Source organism: Amblyraja radiata, chromosome 25, assembly GCF_010909765.2.
Source record: "Amblyraja radiata isolate CabotCenter1 chromosome 25, sAmbRad1.1.pri, whole genome shotgun sequence".
NCBI lineage: Eukaryota > Metazoa > Chordata > Chondrichthyes > Rajiformes > Rajidae > Amblyraja > Amblyraja radiata.
In genome coordinates this window covers 12,058,411-12,080,021 of record NC_045980.1, presented here as the reverse complement: position 1 = coordinate 12,080,021, position 21,611 = coordinate 12,058,411, and the positions used below count along the sequence as shown (strand labels likewise).

The window sequence follows — 21,611 nt, the reverse complement described above, 5'->3', positions numbered from 1 at the left end:
GAATTTTTACAAATTAAATAACAAATTTGCAGAAAAAAAGCAAGCAATCCAATATATACCACATTTTACCCTTAATGCAAAGCCATTTGATGCTTTTTTAAAATGTTGCTGAATAATGATTTAATGTAAGAAATCATTTACGTTGCATTAAAATTAATAAAAATTATTGTAAGTTCTATGATAATTACTATTGTTCTACAATCATCCTACAGAGACTGATGGAAACAAACATACAGTTTCAGATTGTGAGGAGTATAGAAGATTTCTAAAGGCTTTGTTGGCAGGCCTCAGTAGTGACCAAACAGAACAGGTTCTTTCCCGAGTGTGTTTCGCTTCACGCTCCTTTGCACTGTTGCACAGGAATGTTCCAAAAAGGCAAGAATATGTATGCTGCACCAATTTAACCTGTAATAAAAATATATAAAATAAATGAATAGCCAATTATGTTGATTAGGTAAACATTAAATGGAAAATTCATTCTACTTACAAGGAATGCTTCATTAAACTCAAATGAACAAGGGAACTGTCTCTGTAACTGGTGGACACAATCCAACCATTGAAGAAACACAGGACAGCGTTCATTAAAATCATCCGAGTTTTCTCCATGGCCACACCGATCAGCAAATTTATGACCAAAATCCAGCCATTCCATTTCTACCAGTACCTGAAAGCCCTGTAAAATATGGTGCCACATAAATCAAGGATTTCTCAATATGTGCACTGCAGAAAACAATCGCAGGTCTGTTTGCATTAAACTTCAACAGTTTAGTATTGATCTCATATTTGAACACTAAAAATACTATGGGCATTACAATTAACTGTGCTAGATTAATAGATCTGCTTTGTCGCTACTAAAGCCTGTTTGCATATTAAATTCCTACTAAACTTAATGTTTATAAATACCTCAATTGTTCTGTAATAAGGATCCAGCAATAATTTTGATAGAGCCACTATCTGTGGTGTTCTGTCCCAACCATCAGAGCAGTGTACTAAAACCGGTCGCTGGTCTCGATCGACTGCATTGATTACAAGTACTGCTGCTTTTAAGAGCGTGGACAAATGCTGAAGCCACTTGGTACCTTCCAATGCTGATAACCAACTGCTAATTAAAAATCAATTGCGGAAGATATTTCAGATTAATTGATACATGTGGCTACATCAAACAAACAGGACATTAAATGTTACTGTCCTATACCAACATTGTTGACTGTAAACAAATCTCTGCATGTTGTCTTGCCGAGAAAATATTGGAGTTCTCATTATAAATATTTAAAAAAAGATTCACAATGATTTAAAGAGAAAACTTAATTAGTCTCAAAATTAATTTGTGTGCATTTCCTTTTTGATAAACAAATATTTAAAGAATATATTAATATTCCCTAGCTTTTTTAGCAAATCAAAGCAAAGTTAAAAATAACTTACTTTCCAGGGTCTGGCATCTGAGTACAAAGAAATCTCAGTGACTGGAAACTCTTCCGAATGGAATGAATATTAGCCATACCCATGAATACTACTTCGCAGTTGGGGTAATATTCTGAGAGATATATATAACGGAGTATAGTAAGTTACATATTAATAAAGGCAAAAATTCTTTGTAATGCCCATGATTTGAAAAAAGGAAGCAGCCCATTTTCCCCATCTAATTTCAATCAATTTTTAAAGATGGAACATGTTCATGCATTTTCCAGTTCGTGGGTGCATAAAAAACATAGATTCATACACAAGGATTAACAAGGATGAAAAGCAGGTTAAAAGTATGACAGATGAATGTGTACAGCTTACAGTCCCCAATACTTTCTTTAAGCCATTGTGTGATCACAATTTGCATCTTTTTAAACAGCTGCAGAAGTATTTTTTTCAGCTTACTTAAGAGACAACTCTAGTTGGAAACAAGCACCTGACCCGCTGAGTTCTTCCAGCAGCTTGTTTTTTGCTCCAAATCCCAGCATCTGTGGTCCCCTGTCTCCAATAAATATTTTCACTTCTTTTCTGCCTAATGCTATCAACAATACTCCCAAATGATATATAGTTTCTTTAGACGTAAAGCTGAGGCCTCTACTTCACTGGATTACATTGGGCTGGCGGACATTTGAGGATCTTTCCATTTTGATTCCTGAAATAATTCTAAGTATGTTCCTTTATGACTCTTTGTGGCAGCCTATTCAATATCACACTGACAAATGTCTGGTTATCAACATTTATTTAATTTTAATGAGCATGCACTTAATGCTCTCTGTTATCTTTTATGTTTCCCAGTTTCCCACATTCGTACACTTTTCAATCTTCTTTAGGATCGTATTTCAGTGTGATAAGCATACATTTCTTTTGTTTCCACACTGCTCTTTCTCAAATAGAGATTTTCATTGCGTCTTACTAATGCTACAGATGTGGTTTAAACCTCATCTAAATATCACTGATTTTGATGGTCCTGTTTATTATAGAAAGGGAAATAGATTATGACAGTGGCTAGAGAACAGAGTTTGCAGCAAAGCCCACTGTCAAACATTTATATTTAACTGTAGGATTTTATGATGTCCATCTTTGGATGCTGATGCAGTGTGACAATTTAGAGACAGTGATTGAGGTAGAAGTATGGTAGAACAACTACAATGTGTTTGAATGGTGTCACCAAGGGGCAGTACAGAGAGATAGGATCATCCTTCAAACAGGGATCTTGTGGGACACTGAGCAATAGTGTGAGAAATGGGAAGAGAGTAGTTGATTCTCTGGCAATGGCTGGATAGACAGGGAAACCGCTTTTTACCCACCCACAAAGATGACATTGGAGCGGCAACGGAAAGCTGTACATTGGTCAAACTTCTTTTGCCAAGGGGATGTCATTTGTGACACAGGTCATTGTTTCCCACTGCAGCAAATACAGGGCGATGCCTGGAAGGATTCAGGGTTCTGAGCAAGATGGGACAAATTTAGAAGGCATCAGCACTTGTAGAAAGGGTGATTGGTGATGGGATGGATACCCAAAGAAATGGCGAGTCAGAGTTGCTTTTCTGAAGACAGTTAAGGGCCTGTCCCACTGTACGAGGTAATTCAAGAGCTCTCCCGAGTTAAAAAAAAAAAATCAAACTCGTGGTAAGCACGTAGAATGTACGTAGCGGGTACGTTCGAGCTCGGGACATCTCTTAGCGGCTCGTAACGCTAATGGCAGGTACTCGGGAAATGCGGTAAGCTCGTGAAGACGCGTGAAGAATGTTCAACATGTTGAAAAATGTCCACGAGTGCCCCGAGTACCTACGAGCGGCTATTACCATAATTCTCAGAGTTTGAATCAGGGGAAATTTGGGAGAACTCTTGAATTAGCTCGTACAGTGGGACAGCCCCATTAAAATGTGAGCATGCAGAGGACATATTAAGAGAACAGATAAGAGTGAAAGTGGAAAATTGGAGGGTAGGGTTGAAAGGTTGGGGATGGGAGAGAACAGTAGATTATGAAGAGCTAGTGGACTCGGTTAAATAAGGAAATTGAATGAATTACTGCAGCCTAATAACAACAAGGCCACATTCCTAGCTTCTATCGAGTTGAGGGTTGGGGAAACTGGAAAATAATTTACAATCTTTGCGTTCTTGGATGACTCCAGACTATTGAGAAATTTTGGCAGGTGGCAGCAGGACTAAATAGTATTTTACATGATGTGGCTAGTTTTAGAGGTAAACAGTCACATCATTTATCAGTCACATGTGTGGCCATATGACCATCCTGGCCACACACTCATCTCCCCGCTACCTTCAGGTAGAAGGTACAGGAGCCTGAAAACTGCAACGACCAGGTTCAGGAATAGCTACTTCCCCACAGCCATCACACTATTAAACTTGCTCGGACAAAACTCTGAACATTAATAGCCCATTATCTGTTTATTTGCACTTTATCAGTTTATTTATTCATGTGTGTATATATTTATATAATGGTATATGGACACACTGATCTGTTCTGTAGTGATTGCCTACTATGTTCTGTTGTGCTGAAGCAAAGCAAGAATTTCATTGTCCTATCAGGGACACATGACAATAAACTTTCTTGAATCTTTTGAATCTTGAATCTGCTAAAGTCTGCCGCTGCTGGAATTAAAGAGGATGAGTTGATGACTTAATAAACAAGCTGTTGTTTACATTTTCTCATTGATACTCACCGGGGCATTCACATCCACCACCCTTTGCCCTGTTAGCTACGGCGGCTGCATATGACCTGGCATCCAATATCAAAAGTTTATGTGGCGGACTGCATACATTTTCTACTCCAGTTGTATTAGTTATTGTAGAATCTAATGTAAAACAATGAAGTCTAGTTAGCAACAACAGATCACCAGAATTAATACAAAGTAAACAACAATGTGTTATGCACAGAAAGTACAAAGTCTACATTACTGATGGCCAGTAATATGCAAGAACAAATTATTATATCTCTTACCAAATTCTCCATCAGAGAGGTCACTGCCATTAGGAAAATCTCGTATACAGTTGCCATTGATGTGTTTGGTCGGACTGTTATCCATGGCACAAGCTTTTGCAACAGACTGTATTAGGTGCTCGTCATCTGCATTCCTCCAACCCCACCAGCTAACCTCAGGCTGACCGCAGCGTGCAATCACTGCTCCGTTACCCTGATGCCTGAAAAATCATCAAATTCTTTACGTTAATAATGCTTTCTTAAGGATGGCAGATCCAATAATGATCATCTTCTCGGGTAACTGTATATTGGAATCAGCACACCAAAGAACCATGGAAATATCAGCACCACCCCATACATGCAAGTTCCAGGCCACCGTTAAAACACTGCAGGGAAACAATCAGACTTGGTGTTTATTTAACTGGTTGCATCATGGCCTGGTAAGGCAGTTTGGACACCCAGGAATGAAGGAGATTACGAAAAGTGGTGGACACAGTCGGTCCATCGCTGATACTGACCTCCCCACCACCGTAGGGATCTGTCAGAGGCGCTGCCTCAAAAAGGCAGCCCGCATCATGAAGGACCCCACCACCCTGGCAACACTCTCGTTTCATTCCTGCCCTCAGGAAGAAGGAGGTGTAGGAGCCTAAAAATCACGACCTTTGAGTTCATAAAAGCCTCTTCCCAACAACCACCAGGCCCACAAATTTCATAGACAAACCTGGGTATTTAATTTCTTAATAAATATAATTGTTGCAGATGATCTGTAAAGTACACAGTGACATTGTTGAATGAGACTTGAAGTATCAACTTATCAGCCTAATAAATCGAAAACCAACCCACCAGAAAAGTGAAAATCATTTGGTGTGCTTAAGTCTTACATGATTGTCTACAATTTTTATAAACCTTAATGCTTAAAAGGACCCCAGGGGAAATCGTGTTTTGGGCAAAAAAATATTGTCTAGCTTCTCAGCAACACCAAGGACTTGCAAAGGATATCACTTATGGAAGATTTTTACTATATTAATTTTCAAAGAAATCCTATGCTTGGTGCATAAAATTGGAACAAAAGTGACTGAATTGTCTGGGATGACGAGTAACCATTCTAAGTGGGAAGTGAAATGTTTCCATTTTGTTTTATCACGTAGATCAAGGGTTCCCAACCTGGGGTAAATTTACCCCCATGGGGTAAATTCCGCCTACCCAGGGGGTAAATTTATTGGTTTTCGATTTGTACATATTTTTCTCATTGACTGACTGTTTGGTTCTGGTATCTGTTCATCATTAGTTATGTTCATTAATACGTGAAATAACATTGTAATGTGCTATTAAAGTTGCCAGGGATAAAGGGGACAAAAAAGGGACACCTGACGTAGATATTTTATCTACAAAAAGAAATTGCATCCCATGTTCAAATGCAGATTTACAACTACAACTGCATCTTGATATTTAGTTTTTGTGAATCTTTTTTTCACCTGTAGACAACACTGGGAATTCTTTTCCATGATCTGAAGTTTCCAACACTTTCAAGTTCTTTATCAGTTAGCCAAGCCGGTACAAGTAATTGTTGTGGGTAACTGGCACATAACCTGCAATTCAAAACAAAATACCATTTGACACAATCCTTGTCATTTCATTCAACAGTGGCAACATCTATCTATTATACTAAAACTTTCATCTTGTTTGTTTCTCTGTGTGTGTGCGCGCGTGCGTGCCTGTCTGTGATCTATGATTCGGTAATGTAGTCAAATTACGCCAAAACTGTACACGATAGCACTACAAATTTTGGACCACCTTACTCACAATTGTCATGTGGTGGTTTGTATCGTTTCATTCAGATTGATGTTATATTTCACAAGTTATTCACATTTTTTAATTTACAAAACCCCAATTTGAGAAAAAAAATATTTCCTCTGCATTTGAACTTACAGCTATGACGTCACAATGGGATTGTAGCCCTGCTCGCTACAATGTCGCTATCCCAGGACACTGAGTCCTGCCAGCCCTAGCAAGTGCAATTGCAAACTACAATGTAGCAATCCCTTTTTTTTAAATATTCCTGGGCAGCAAGGATTTTATAAAAAGTTTCATGAGGGTGAATAAGCGGAAATGAGCCGCCCCAGCGCAGTTGGGGGCTATGGGTGAGTCCTGGAATATTGCGTTGGGGGAACAGCTTGCGTTGGGGGAGCGGGTGAAAAATTGCATTGGGGAACAGGTTGTGTTGGGGGACCAGGCCTCCTGTGGGGACTATGGGTGAGTGGTGGAATATGGCGTTGGGGTACCAGGCATCCCGTGTGACAGGGACCCGCCCACTTGGTCTAGTCTATTATACTAAAACTCTCATCTTGTTTGTTTGTGTGTGTGTGTGTGTGTGTGTGTGTGTGTGTGTGTGTGTGTGTGTGTGTGTGTGTGTGTGTGTGTGTGTGTGTGTGCCTGTCTGTGATCTCTGATTCAGTGATGTCGTCAAATTACGCCAAAACGGTACACGATAGCGCTACAATTTTTGGACTCGCTGTCCCCGATAACGCTGGACAGACACGGACACAGACAGGGCCTGGAGCTGCGCTCCTTCCTCCCCCAAGACGGCAGCCTCAAAAACTTACTGACTGGCTTTGTTATTTTAAAATGCCACGTGTGCGGAGCCACGAGAGGGGGAGGGGAGGGAGAGGGAGAGGCAACCAGCCGCGGGAGGGGGAGGGAGAGGGAGAGGCAACCAGCGCGGGAGGGGGGGAGAGGGAGAAGCCTTCCCGCTGGCCCGCGCGCACAGACTCGAACCACAGCCCAGGGCCCTGAGCACGGCTGGACACAGACACAGACTGGGCCCGGAGCTGCGCTCCTCCCTCCCCCTCCCATGGCTCCAGAGCTCGAACCACAGCTCAGGGCCCCGGGCGTGGCTGGACAAAGACACGGACACAGACTGGGCTCGGAGCCACACTCCTCCCTCCTCCTCCAGTGCTCCATATTGCGTCGGGGGAACGAGGCCCAATGGGTCCCATTTGAGGTAGGTAGGGGAGAGGGGTTATGGAGAATGTTAACAAAGACAGGACTCTCAGTCCAATGAAAGATTTGTAAGGAGGGAGGGAGTAGGGGAGGGGTCGAGAAGATGATTGGTGCTTAATGTTATTTAAACAGATAGAGGGAGACGGAGGGTGTAGGGAGAGGAGAGGGGTTATGGAGGGAAGGAGGGATTGACTGAGGGTAGGGGAAAGGGGAGGGAGCGGTGTGGGAGGGAGTGGGGGATGGGAGGGGGAGAGGGGAAAGAAGAGGGAGTGTGAAGAGGAGGGGGAGGGATTGCTGTGGGATGAGGGGAAATGAGCCGCGCCTGCGCAGTTGAGGGCTATGGGTGAGTGGTGGAATATTGCATTGGGGGAACGGGTTGCGTTGGGGGAACGAGTGAGTGATAGAATATTGCGTTGGGAGAACGGGGCACAACAGGTCCCACTTGGTCTAGTTAAAGAAATAAAAAGCAATAGAAACCAAAACTTGCATTACTCGCTAATGAAAAACTTGACTAAAGCACCTCAGTATACACATTCATCTTTAAGGTGGTACACATTATTGCTTCAGATCCAAATGGCAGAATTTGCTGAATGAAAATGGCCAGGACTCATTCCCACCACAAGTCATATGGATACTTCAGAACAATGCACAGCTTGACATGGCTAAAACAAAGACCTGGCAATTAGCAAAAAAATTACCCCAACTTTGCTATCTGACAAAGCTATCATCCTTTGAACGCTTCAGTTTTTCTGACATACAAGCATCAACAAACAATTAAAATCATTTAAATAGTAGATGAACTGAAGTTATAAGTTAATAAATCACAAAACCGTACAGAAATTATAAAACAAGATTATATTCATATTAATGTGTTGATGAATCATCTAATGGGTCACCTGGAGAAAGTTCTGCTGTGACATTCTTACTAAGGAAGTAACCAGTTTGCACCAAATGTAGACACAAAATGCAGGAGTAACAGTGGGATGGGCAGCATCTCTGGAGAGAAGGAATGGGTGACGTTTCCGGTCGAGACCCTACTTCAGCAGTCTGAAGAGGGGTTTCTATCCGAAACGCCACCCATTCCTTCTCTCCAGAGATACTGCCTGTCCCGCTGAGTTACTCCAGCATTTTGTGTCTATCTTTGGTGTAAATCAGCATCTGCAGTTCCTTCTTACACACAACCAGTTTGCACTTCACTTATAGGTTTCAAAACATCCAATGTGAAGGACAGTCAGGTAATTACCACTAGAGGTTAGACAGCAAGCTCAGGATTGCCATGTTCACATTTGCAGGAAGATAAATTGCTGCATTTACCAGAAAATTCCTAACCACATTTATGAATACAATTAGAGTTCAAATATCTTTAATAATTACACATGTTGGAAAGGAGCATGCATTTCTCCCATTGTACTAATAATAATCATCACTAACATTAAAAGATATGAAAACACAAAGGCTAACTGAACCATAGAGCTCTATACTTGATACATGTATAAGCTCATATATAAAAACAGCGCGGGGCTTGCTTCTACAGAGGTCCGGGGAGCCGTTGGTGCGAGGAGGAGTTACCTGGAGCTGTGAGTATAAAAACAGCGCGGGGCTTGCTTCTACAGAGGCCCGGGGAGCCGTTGGTGCGAGGAGGTGTTACCTGGAGCTGTGAGTATAAAAACAGCGCGGGGCTTGCTTCAACAGAGGCCCGGGGAGCCGTTGGTGCGAGGAGAAGTTACCTGGAGCTGTGAGTATAAAAACAGCGCGGGGCTTGCTTCTACAGAGGCCCGGGGAGCCGTTGGTGTGAGGAGAAGTTACCTGGAGCTGTGAGTATAAAAACAGCGCGGGGCTTGCTTCTACAGAGGTCCGGGGAGCCGTTGGTGCGAGGAGGAGTTACCTGGAGCTGTGAGTATAAAAACAGCGCGGGGCTTGCTTCTACAGAGGCCCGGGGAGCCGTTGGTGCGAGGAGGAGTTACCTGGAGCTGTGAGTATAAAAACAGCGCGGGGCTTGCTTCTACAGAGGCCCGGGGAGCCGTTGGTGCGAGGAGGAGTTACCTGGAGCGGTGAGTATAAAAACAGCGCGGGGCTTGCTTCTACAGAGGCCCGGGGAGCCGTTGGTGCGAGGAGGAGTTACCTGGAGCTGTGAGTATAAAAACAGCGCGGGGCTTGCTTCTACAGAGGCCCGGGGAGCCGTTGGTGCGAGGAGGAGTTACCTGGAGCTGTGAGTATATATGGACTTCAGTAAGGCCTTTGACAAGGTTCCTCACGGAAGGTTGGTTAAGAAGGTTCAATTGTTGGGTATTAATGGTGGAGTAGCAAGATGGATTCAACAGTGGCTGAATGGGAGACGCCAGAGAGTAATGGTGGATGGTTGTTTGTCAGGTTGGAGGCCAGTGACTAGTGGGGTGCCACAGGGATCTGTGTTGGGTCCACTGTTGTTTGTCATGTACATCAATGATCTGGATGATGGTGTGGTCAATTGGATTAGTAAGTATGCAGATGATCAAGTTCAAGTTCAAGTGAGTTTATTGTCATGTGTCCCTGTATAGGACAATGAAATTCTTGCTTTGAGCTTAAGCTTAGATGATACTAAGATAGGTGGGGTTGTGGATAATGAAATAGATTTTCAAAGTCTACAGAGAGATTTATGCCAGTTGGAAGAGTGGGCTGAAAGATGGCAGATGGAGTTTAATGCTGATAAGTGTGAGGTGCTACATCTCGGCAGGACAAATCAAAATAGGACGTACATGGTAAATGGTAGGGAATTGAAGAATGCAGGTGAACAGAGGGATCTGGGAATAACTGTGCACAGTTCCCTGAAAGTGGAATCTCATGGTAAAGAAAGCTTTTGGTGTGCTGGCCTTTATAAATCAGAGCATTGAGTATAGAAGTTGGGATGTAATGTTAAAATTGAACAAGGCATTGGTGAGGCCAATTCTGGAGTATGGTGTACAATTTTGGTCACCTAATTATAGGAAGGATGTCAACAAAATAGAGAGGGTACAGAGGAGATTTACTAGAATGTTGCCTGGGTTTCAGCAACTAAGTTACAGAGAAAGGTTGAACAAGTTAGGGCTTTATTCTTTGGAGCGCAGAAGGTTAAGGGGGGGACTTGATAGAGCTCTTTAAAATGATGAGAGGGATAGACAGAGTTGACGTGGATAAGCTTTTCCCACTGAGAGTAGGGAAGATTCAAACAAGGGGACATGACTTGAGAATTAAGGGACAGAAGTTTAGGGGTAACATGAGGGGGAACTTCTTTACTCAGAGAGTGGTGGCTGTGTGGAATGAGCTTCCAGTGAACGTGGTGGAGGCAGGTTCGTTTTTATCATTTAAAAATAAATTGGATAGTTATATGGACGGGAAAGGAATGGAGGGTTATGGTCTGAGCGCAGGTATATGGGACTAGGGGAGAATACGTGTTCGGCACGGACTAGAAGGGTCGAGATGACCTGTTTCCGTGCTGTAATTATTATATGGTTATATGGTTATATGCCCAAAACTGAAGGTCAGGAAATTAAAAATGAACACGTACCATCCACAAAAACAAGAATTGTAATGCAATTCTTACTTGTATTTAGTGTTGATATTTGTGATCCTCCATGCATTTTGCATGTCAAAAGACATTCGCTCCACTTCATTTTTAAATCTTGAACCAACATGCTCACCTGAAAAGATAATAAGTAAATTATGGGAATATACAGTTACAATACAAGTAATTGTACTTTACAAGTAACTAGACCAGGTGCGGACCCGTTGGGCCCCGTCCCCCAAGGTAGTATTCCACCACTGCCCATAGCACCCAACTGTGCAGGCGCTGCTGAGGGGTTCCCGTTGTGACGCGAGTCACGGCAACACTCCCCCAACTGCGCCTCACCATCCCTCTTCCTACCCCTATCCTCCTCCATTCCCCCTCAACCCCCGGCACTACCTCCCCCTCATCCTCCCTCTTCTTTCCCCTCCCCTCCTCCCCTCACCACTCCATCCCTCACCTCTCCCTCCCCCTTAGTCACTCCCTCCCTAACCCCTTTCCCCTCCCACCCCCCCACAATGAAAATCATGATGTTTTTTGTAAATGAAACCTCCCCCAAGAATTTGATTAAAACTGGGGTTTTTTTTTTTAAAAATCGCAATTCTTTATGGAAATGAGATTCGGGATCCCTTTGTGACGTCATTGTGACATCGTACGCTGCTAACGGGCAGTGCAAGTGGAAAAGTGACTTTTGTAAAAGTGTTTTTTGTAAAGTTTAAAATGTGAATAACTCGTAAAATATAACATCAATCTGAACGAAACATGCCATAGCACACCACATGACAATGTTGAATAAGATGGGCCAAAATTGTAGTGATATTGTGTACCGTTTTGGCGTAGTTTTGGGACCACACACGCACGCATACAAACAAACAAGATGAGAGTTTTAGTAACATGTACAAGTGGGACCCGTTGGGCCCCATTTCCCCAGCGCAATATTCCACCACTCACCCGTTCCAACAAAGCACCCCGTTCTCCCAACGCAATATTCCACCATTCACCCATGGCTCCCAACTGCGCAGGTGCAGCTAATTTCCCCTTATCGCCCAGCATTCGCTCCCCCACCTCTTCACCCTCCCTCTTAGTAATATATAAGATAGATTTCAAATAATCAAAATAATTTAATTTGAGGTGTATTTCTGAAATGTGAGATTTCAGATTATTCTGAAATTAAGAATAAGGGGTAGGCCAATTAGAACTGAGATGCGGAAAACCCCAGAGATATGTGAATCTGTGGAATCCTATGCCACAGAAAGCAGTGGAGGCCAATTCACTGGATGTTTTCAAGTGTTAGATTTACCTCTTATGGTTAAAGGAATCAAGGGGCATGGGGAAAAAGCAGGAATGCAGTTTTGATTTTACTTCGGAGTCACGTGAGTGACTACGTGAAGAACCTGCTCAGTGCGCAGGCGCGGCATTACGCCAGCAGTGCAACAGCGGCGGCAGCTGGAGTCAGGCTCTCCAGCTGCACTTTAAAAATGGACCGTTAGATAAGTATACCATGCGTGCAAAACTAATGGAGGAGAGTGAAGTTGTGTTTTGCTTGCAGAATGTCTACACAACAAAAAAGACTCTCCAAGAGAACTGCCCCCGCTCTAACTCCACCAGAGGAGCGTTCTATTCCAGCGGGGCAGCAACCGGCGGCAGTGTCGCTCTTAGAGCATTTTGCTATCCCCGAGACCGAGCCGAGCCCAGTCCCGCTAATACCTGCACGGTGGACTGGGGGAAAATCGACCAGGAAGTCAAACCGGCCGGTCATTTCCGATTCGTCGGAGGATGACATGTCTCCACCGAAACGGAGGAGAGACAGCCGCATGAGCTGCATTCAGCAGCTCCTAGAGCAGGTGCTCCAGCGGGATACGCAGTAAGAGCGTTCCCGGGGAGGAAGGTCAGGTACCTCCTCCACAGTGTCTTGTGCACTACCCTCTGCTCCCTCATTACTGGAGGCTAGCATTGGTGACCAGGGCTGGGCTGGTCTGCAACAGGGGCAGGCGGACGAGTTCGGGAGTATGCAAGGGGTGCAGGAGCAGGAAGAGCTGCTGGGTGTGTTGGACCGCTTTGTAGCAACCCCACGGGCTGGAGCACCGCTGGAACCAAGAATGGCGGCCAGCATCAACCATCTTTCGAACAAACCCTTAATGGAAAAGGTGCTCTCTGAGGTAATAGAACAATACACAGCACCAGAAAACTGTGAAGCCCTCAAAGTAAAAAGTGTAAACAGACAAATCTGGGGGCATGTGGGGTCGCACATCCGGACCCAAGAATCAAAACTACAGTGGATCCTAAGGCTCCTGACGTCGGCCATCACAGCCTTTGCTCGTTCCGTGGAGACCACGGAGATGGATACCTGCCAGCAGGATGTGCTGGCATTAATGTGTACCACACAGTTTGAGATCAACAATCTCCGGAGGGAAATCATAAGACCTGCCCTCAATCCCAAATTTGCTGGGTTGTGTAGAGCCCCAGCTGCGGAGACGGACGCTCTGCTATTTGGGAAAGACCTCAATAAAAAACTGAAGGACATGGAGGAGGCAGCGAAAACTTTCGGCCTCATGAGGGCAGGCCCCGGGACGAGCAAACCAAGACCTCCGATACCCAAGCGGCAGCACCCCACGGCATCCACCAGTCGATGTCCTCAATATGGGACTGGTGAACGCTTGGGGTCCGCATATTATCCCCAAAGATCTTTTTTAAGATCAGGGCCCGGAGCGGACCCCCTGGAAAATGTGCCTCCCCCCAACATCGCCAGTACGTCAGAACAAAATCTTCAAGAAAATGAGGAAACAGAATTGCCAATAACCATGGAGGTAGGTGGGTCTGGTTCCTACCAGCATATAGAGAATAAGGGTGCTTTACTAACAGGGGGGAGATTACACTTGTTCAAAAAAGAATGGGGTACGGTCACGAGTGACAAGTATATACTCAACAGCATTAGTGGATATAAAATACAGTTCATATCAGAAAAAACGCCGCCAGTTCAACATTGGCCCCAAAGGGTATTTTCTCCCTCCGTCAAAGAGAAACGTGAGGGACAAGCTGAACTGGTGAGACTCATCACAAAGGGGGTCATAGAAAAGACCAAACATGAACCTTTGGAATTTGTATCCAATATATTCACTAAAACCAAAAAGGATGGTGGATGTCGCATCATCATTGACTTAACATCACTAAACAAGTTTGTTAAGTATATACATTTCAAAATGGAAACATTTGTTACTGCCAGACAACTGATTTCCAAAAGATACTTCATGGCAAGCATTGATCTTAAAGATGCTTACTATCTAATAACCATACACAAGGATGATTGCAGATACCTAAAATTTATCTGGATGGGGCAGCTGTGGCAGTACAAAGCATTGCCCAATGAGCTAACTTCAGCCCCAAGATTATTCACCAAAATATTGAAGCCAGCCATGGCAATACTAAGAAAACAAAAACATATAGTCATGGCATATTTGGATGATATTCTGATAGTAGGAAAAACCATGGAACTGGCTGTGACAGCAGTATCAGCTACAAAACAGCTCCTCGAAACTCTGGGGTTCGTCCTACATCCAGATAAATCTAAGTTAAACCCATCCACCATTATGGACTATCTAGGTTTCACAATTAACTCAGACCATATGACTGTTACCTTGCCGAAGGAAAAAATGGTTGGATTAGCACAATCATGCAATAATTTAACGGTCAACAAATGACCAACTATTCGACAAGTAGCAAGAGTGATTGGGAAAATGGTAGCAGCATTTCCGGCTACACAATTCGGACCTTTGCACTATCAAAATTTACAAAGAGCAAAGGTACAGGCACTAAAACGACATAGAGGTCACTATGACTGTGTCATGGAATTACCCACTGAAGCAATATCAGAGCTACAGTGGTGGGCAAAAAATGTTTGGCATAGTTTCAGCCCTATTATCATCACTAACCCTACTTTAGTGCTTCAAACAGATGCCAGTGCTCAAGGATGGGGAGCAACTAACTCCATATCCAGCACAGATGGTAGATGGACTAACCCAGAGTCATCATTACTATTTACACTGGGCATTAACTATTTAGAGATGTTGGGCGCCTTTTATGGTTTAAAAGCATATGTATCCAATATGCAGCACTTGCATGTTCGGTTACAAATTGATAATACTACGGTGGTGGCTTATATTAACCATATGGGCAGCATAAAATCATTATCATGCGACAAATTGGTCAATATGATTTGGCAATGGTGTGTCGAAAGACATATTTGGCTCTCAGCTACCTATCTACCAGGTAAACTAAACACAGTGGCAGACACCAGGTCACGCAAATTCAATGATAATATCGAATGGATGTTAAACCCTAAAGTATTTGCTAAAATTATTAAGCAATATGGAACGGCAGATATCGATTTATTTGCATCAAGACTAAATCACCAGTTACCTACGTATGTCGCTTGGGAACCAGACCCAGAGGCAGCAGCGGTAGATGCCTTCACGCTGGATTGGGGAAATTTCTTCTTCTATGCTTTTCCCCCCTTCTGCCTCATCAGTCGGGTACTACGCAAAATACAGATGGACTCTGCTTCTGGTATTTTGATGATGCCCGACTGGCCTACACAGCCATGGTTCCCAGTTCTACATGACATGGTGGTAGAATCACCAATGGTATTTCCCAGTGACCCAGGATTATTAACCAACCCAGTATCAGGCATAAGCCACCCATGCCATAGAGACATTAAACTCCTGGGTTGCAGGTTGTGAACAGACCTTACCTGGGACTGGGATTGTCCGAACAAACCATCACCACCATGTCGGCATCCCTTCGAACATCCACCAAGAGGCAGTACTTAACCAGCATCAAAAAATGGGAAAAGTACTGCCAGGAAACAGGGACAACATATACAACAGCCACAGTCACCAACGTACTGGAGTTCCTGGCCTATCTACACCATCATGAAGGGATCAGCTACAGTGCCATCAACACAGCACGAAGTGCTCTTTCTGCTTACCTCAAACCTGCAGGACAACAGGCAATGGGATCCCATCCACTGGTGGTAAAACTGATGAGGGGCATTTATAATATCAATCCCCCTAAGCCCAGGTATACCCATATTTGGGACATCAGTGTGGTCCTGACATACCTGAGGGAATGGCCACCAGCCAGATCCCTCGGCCTCGAGCAAACCACACTAAAGACGCTCATGTTGATGGCACTGGTATCCGCTCAGAGAGTCCAGTCACTACACAAATTGAGGCTGGACAACATGGTGACCACCCCAGATCAGATCACATTCATTCTACAAGGTCTGGTGAAACAACGCAGGCCAGGAACAGCTAATCCACTAGTGGTATTCCGGGCCTACCCACCAGAGCCACGATTGTGTGTCGTGACCCATCTACAACAGTACATAGACACAACCCACAACATCAGAGGGAGTGAACAAGCCTTATGAGTCAGCCACAAGAAACCTCATGGCCGGGTAACAAACCAAACCATCTCAAGATGGCTAAAACAGGTACTGAAAGCTGCCGGGATAGATATTAATACCTTTAAATCTCATTCCACTAGGGCAGCATCAACATCAACGGCAGCAAGAATGCATGTACCTATTGACCTCATACTAAATACGGCAGGATGGTCGAGCGAAACAACATTCAGAACTTTTTACAATAAGCCGTTGATGAAACCTGATTTATTTGCAGCAAAGATATTAGAAGCTGCAAATATTTAATTTAAGCCCAGGGGAGCAATTTAAATTTTGTTATTGTTAATAAATAACTTTTTGTTTCTTGAAAAACAGATTCACTGGTTGATTACGATAACACTTCCTCCCTCAAGAACTTCGGCAGTGAGTGAAATAAAACTGTTACACGGTTTGAAATCACAGAGCTTTGAAATCTTCACGTAGTCACTCACGTGACTCCGAAGTAAAATAGTAAGATTAAACGAGAGCTTACCAGTTTGAAGTTTGATCTGTATTTTATGAGGAGTTACGATGAGGGATTACGTGCCCTCCGCTCCCACCCTCATTATATGGATCAAACTAATAAATTGATGTCTCCTTATCTTTACTATGTTTACTTCAAATAACTGTGTCTATCTGTGATTCCACACCGCTGCTTGGAAGTATGCCGTGCCTGCGCACTGAGCGGGTTCTTCACGTAATCCCTCATCGTAACTCCTCATAAAATACAGATCAAACTTCAAACTGGTAAGTTCTCGTTTAATCTTACTATTTTAGATGATCAGCCATGATCATGTGGAATGGCAGTGCTGGCTCGAAGAGCCAAATGGACCACCTATTGTTCCATGTGACCATAGTTGAGTTGCAGATGCACTGGTGTTCTCAGTTTATGCTCATCAATGCTGGCAAAATTTTAGGGGAGGTAAGGAATAGATCTAGTAAAAACTTCTTGCCAGACAAGTTCTTAAATATGATTGTCAGTCTTCCTTATCTGCACTTCCTTACTTGAAGAAAAACTTTGCGGTTCAGGTTCAAAGTTTAAAGATAAATAAGTAAAGAAAATAAACAAAATATAAACAATACCTGGTCGACACAAGTCTCCATGTTGCTCTTTTTCACTGGCATATACGTCCATACACCAAGCATGATAAGCAAAGGCAAAAAGGTCTTCTATCTTTGCAGGGGGTCGTATGACATTGTTTAGACGTTTTATCCACTCTTGACATTGTTCAAAGGTAGAAAATTGACACCTGCATTGATTTTGTTTGAAAAGGAGAAAAACAAACAACTCTTTATCTCTAAAATCCTTATGAGGATAAGCTTATATAATCTTTCAAAAAGTTGTTCTACTCTTATGATCTGATTGCTTTATTCGTTTGCCACGCTGCTTCAGGAGTAATGGGCCAGCAAGAGGCCCACACGGTTCTGCATCAGTTAAGTTTTGGACAATGGAGAACATGAACAGTCGATGCAGACAGCATAGTCTTAGAATAATTTGGGCAACAATCATTGAAGCCCTTGTGTAGTTCAGCATGAACTGCTCAAACTACCCAATAACTGATGGAAATATTAGTGGTTCTACAGTGTCCTCCATAATGTTTGAGACAGACCCATCATTTATTTATTTGCCTCTGTACTCCACAATTTGAGATTTGTAATAGAAAAAAAAATCACATGTGGTTAAAGTGCACATTGTCAGAATTTATTAAAGGGTATTTTTTATACATTTTGGTTTCACCATGTAGAAAATACAACTGTGTTTATACATAGTCCCCGCATTTTAGGGCACCAGAATGTTTGGGACACATGGCTTCACAGGTGTTTGTAATTGCTCAGGTGTGTTTAAATGCCTCCTTAATGCAGGTATAAGAGAGCTCTCAGCACCTAATCTTTCCTCCAGTCTTTCCATCACCTTTGGAAACTTTTATTGCTGTTTATCAACATGAGGATCAAAGTTGTGCCAATGAAAGTCAAATAAGCCATTTTGAGACTGAGAAACAAGAATAAAACTGTTAGAGGCATCAGTCAAACGTTAGGCTTACCAAAATCAACTGTTTGGAACATCATTAAGAAGAAAGAGAGCACTGGTGAGCTTACTAATCGCAAAGGGACTGGCAGGACAGGCCTCCACAGCTGATGACAGAGGAATTCTCTCTACAACAAAGAAAAATCCCCAAACACCAGTCTGATAGATCAGAAACACTCTTCAGGAGTCAGGTGTGGATTTGTCAATGACCACTGTCCGCAGAAGACTTCATGAACAGAATACAGAGGTTACACTGCAAGATGCAAACCACTGGTTAGCTGCAAAAATAGGATGCAGTTACAGTTTGCCAAGAAGTACTTAAAAGAGCAACCACAGTTGTGGAAAAAGGTCTTGTGGACAGATGAGATGAAGATTAACTTATATCAGAGTGATGGCAAGAGCAAAGTATGGTGGAGAGAAGGAACCACCCAAGATCCAAAGGATACCACCTCATCTGTGAAACACAGTGGTGAGAGTGTTATGGCCTGGGCATGTATGGCTGCTGAAGGTACTGGCTCACTTATCTCCATTGAGAATACAACTGCTGATGGTAGTAGCATAATAAATTCTGAAGTGTATAGACACATCCTATCTGCTAAAATTCAAACAAATACCTCAAAACTCGGCCGGCAGTTCATTCTACAGCAAGACAATGATCCCAAACATACTGCTAAAGCAATGATCCCAAACATACTGCTAAAGCAACAAAGGAATTTTTCAGCTAAATAATGGTCAATTCTTGAGTGGCCAGGTCAATCACCCGATCTGAACCCAATTGAGTATGCCTTTTATATGCTGAAGAGAAAACTGAAGGGGGCTTGCCACTGAAACAAGCATAAGCTGAAGATGGCTGCAATGCAGGCCTGGCAGAGCATCACCAGAGAAGACAACCAGCAACTGGTGATGTTCATGAATCGCAGACTTCAAGCAGTCATTGCATGCAAAGGATATGCAACAAAATACTTAACATTCACATGACATTGCTGTGTCCCAAACATTATGGTGCCCTGAAATGGGGGGATTATGTCTAAACACTGCTGTAATTTCTACATGGTGAAACCAAAATGCTTAAAAATGGCCTTTATTAAAATCTGACAATGTGCACTTTAACCACGTGATTTTTTAATATTACAAAATCTCAAATTGTGGAGTACAGAGGCAAATAAATAAATGATGTGTCTTTGTCCCAAACATTATGGAGGGCACTGTATTTCTACAGAAATTAAAGGTATAATAACCTCAATACTTCACATGAATAGGGTCTGAATTTTGCAGCTAGGTTTTATAAAGACCCAACTGAAAGTATCACTGAATCCTTTAAGATATGTAGAATTGGAAACAAAAAGTTAACCTAAAACCAACAATAATATATTCTCCTATATCCCTTTTTTTTTTGTACCTGATAACTTTGCAATCTTTACAAGTCAAATGAAGCTGGAACATCTCACGGCATTCAACACTTTCAATGAGTTGCAAAGGAACCTGTAAAACGTACCAGAGAAAATTAGGTCATTTAACAAATATCCAAATCAAGCATAAATTTCTTAAAGGTAGCCCACTGCAGATAAACATACCATTGATCAAAGCTAGGAATTTGTGCGATTTTGAGCCATTAGTTTATAACAGGAGCAAAAATAATAAACCTCAAGCAGTAAACTGTGAGCCTAAAGCAGCTCCTGTACTGAAATTTCATACTAGCAATTAAATGGCCTTTGCACTTTGTCTACAATACCAGTCCCATTTACCCGTTTCGTCCATAGCCTTCTAGGTCATGGTGATTCACGCTGGTCTAGATACTTCTTAAATCAACATCACCTCAGGTATCACCTTCCAGACTTCAACCACACTCTCTGTGGAAAAATTCCCTTTCAGATTTCCCTCCCATCTTTTACTTTATACCACTGCCCTCTTATTTTACACTGTCCCATCACGGGAAAAGAATTCCTACTCCATCTATTCTCCTCAATTTTGGATACCTATGTTCGCTCTCCCTCACAACCTCCTCCACTCCGAGGATAACAAATACAGCCATTCCAATCTCTCCTTATAACTGAAACAGTCCAATCCAGGCAACATCCTGGTAAATATCCTCTGCACCCTCTCCAGTGCAATCACATCTTCCCTGTCGAGTGATTCTCACAAAATTCTCCAGCTGTGATCAACCCAATGTTTTGGACCAATTTAATATGCAAGACCTTCTCGTAATGTTCATACTTGGATCCCTTTCCTTCAGTACATCTCAAGGTTTAATGTTATCTCATGGGTTAACTAGCTTTCTATGAAATTAGAGTGAAAATGCATATTACAGAATATGCATATTACAGAATTATATATGATGTATGGCATAGAAAAAGGCCATTTGGCTCAACCAATTCACGCCAGCATTTATGCTCCACCCCCCCCACGTTTCTTCAACCAAGTCATTGTAACTCTATTACCACCTGTATTATGCACCAAGCTGCTCTTTAAATGCATCTTTTTTTTTTAGGTTGTGGTTGTGACTTCCACATTCCAGCCAGTCTCTGGATAACTTCTTAATTCTCCATTGGGCCATTTAATGTGATGGTCACTGCTACCCCTATATTCCTTTTACAATGTGGTGACTCAAACTGTACGAAGATTTCCCCGTATGATGCAATCAAGATCTGGTGTGGATTCAACATAGTTTTCCTACAGGTTGTTCCCAGGAATGAATGCCCAATTTAGGGGCACCCCATACATTTGATCGAGCTCCATTACATATTATTAAATTCAAACCAGAACCATTCTGTAAAAATCCCTATTTACGTGAAACTTCCCTGCAGTAATGAGACACCATTGTCTTTTAAGAACACAGGCTGCCAGTTTAACTGTGGGAGATCACTTGAGGAGGTCATTTGGAAATGTACAATCAATCCCTTTTATTTATATTTGTCCATTAAACAATTGGTTCTTGATTTCAAAGTCTAAATTGCTAGTTAGTTACGAACAGCAATTGTTCCTCCCCTACCCACATTCTTCCAGTACTTTGTAAGCGCCCTTTATGGCGACTATTTGCATACATTGGGTATACAAGCAAAGAATTTCACTGTGAATTGTCACATGTGACAATAAAGTATTTAATGCAATTCAATTCAATTCCTCTGTGAATAGCTAGTTCCCATTCTCTGCTATTCTGAAACCAGCTAGCAATCCATGTTGCTTCTTTTCCTGACACTGCTTTCTCTGACCTTGTTCATTCATA

General features: G+C 42.6%; 1 protein-coding gene across 7 annotated transcripts in view; it reads right to left on the bottom strand.

Annotated features, from left to right (window-relative positions):
- The window catches only part of mtmr3 (myotubularin related protein 3), a 99,047-nt gene that overhangs the window by 22,831 nt on the left and 54,605 nt on the right, over nt 1–21,611 (bottom strand). For all 7 annotated transcript variants that reach the window (XR_004415683.1, XM_033043169.1, XM_033043167.1 and 4 more), the window contains 10 exons: nt 19,788–19,870; nt 17,446–17,612; nt 10,962–11,058; nt 5,878–5,991; nt 4,424–4,623; nt 4,146–4,277; nt 1,423–1,534; nt 904–1,102; nt 488–673; nt 235–405 (listed from right to left, as the gene is read on the bottom strand). Coding sequence is in view for 6 of the 7 variants with exons in the window: in XM_033043169.1 (XP_032899060.1) it covers nt 235–405; nt 488–673; nt 904–1,102; nt 1,423–1,534; nt 4,146–4,277; nt 4,424–4,623; nt 5,878–5,991; nt 10,962–11,058; nt 17,446–17,612; nt 19,788–19,870 (1,461 nt within the window). In the remaining variant the exon portion in view is untranslated. The remainder of the gene's footprint in view (nt 1–234; nt 406–487; nt 674–903; nt 1,103–1,422; nt 1,535–4,145; nt 4,278–4,423; nt 4,624–5,877; nt 5,992–10,961; nt 11,059–17,445; nt 17,613–19,787; nt 19,871–21,611) is intronic.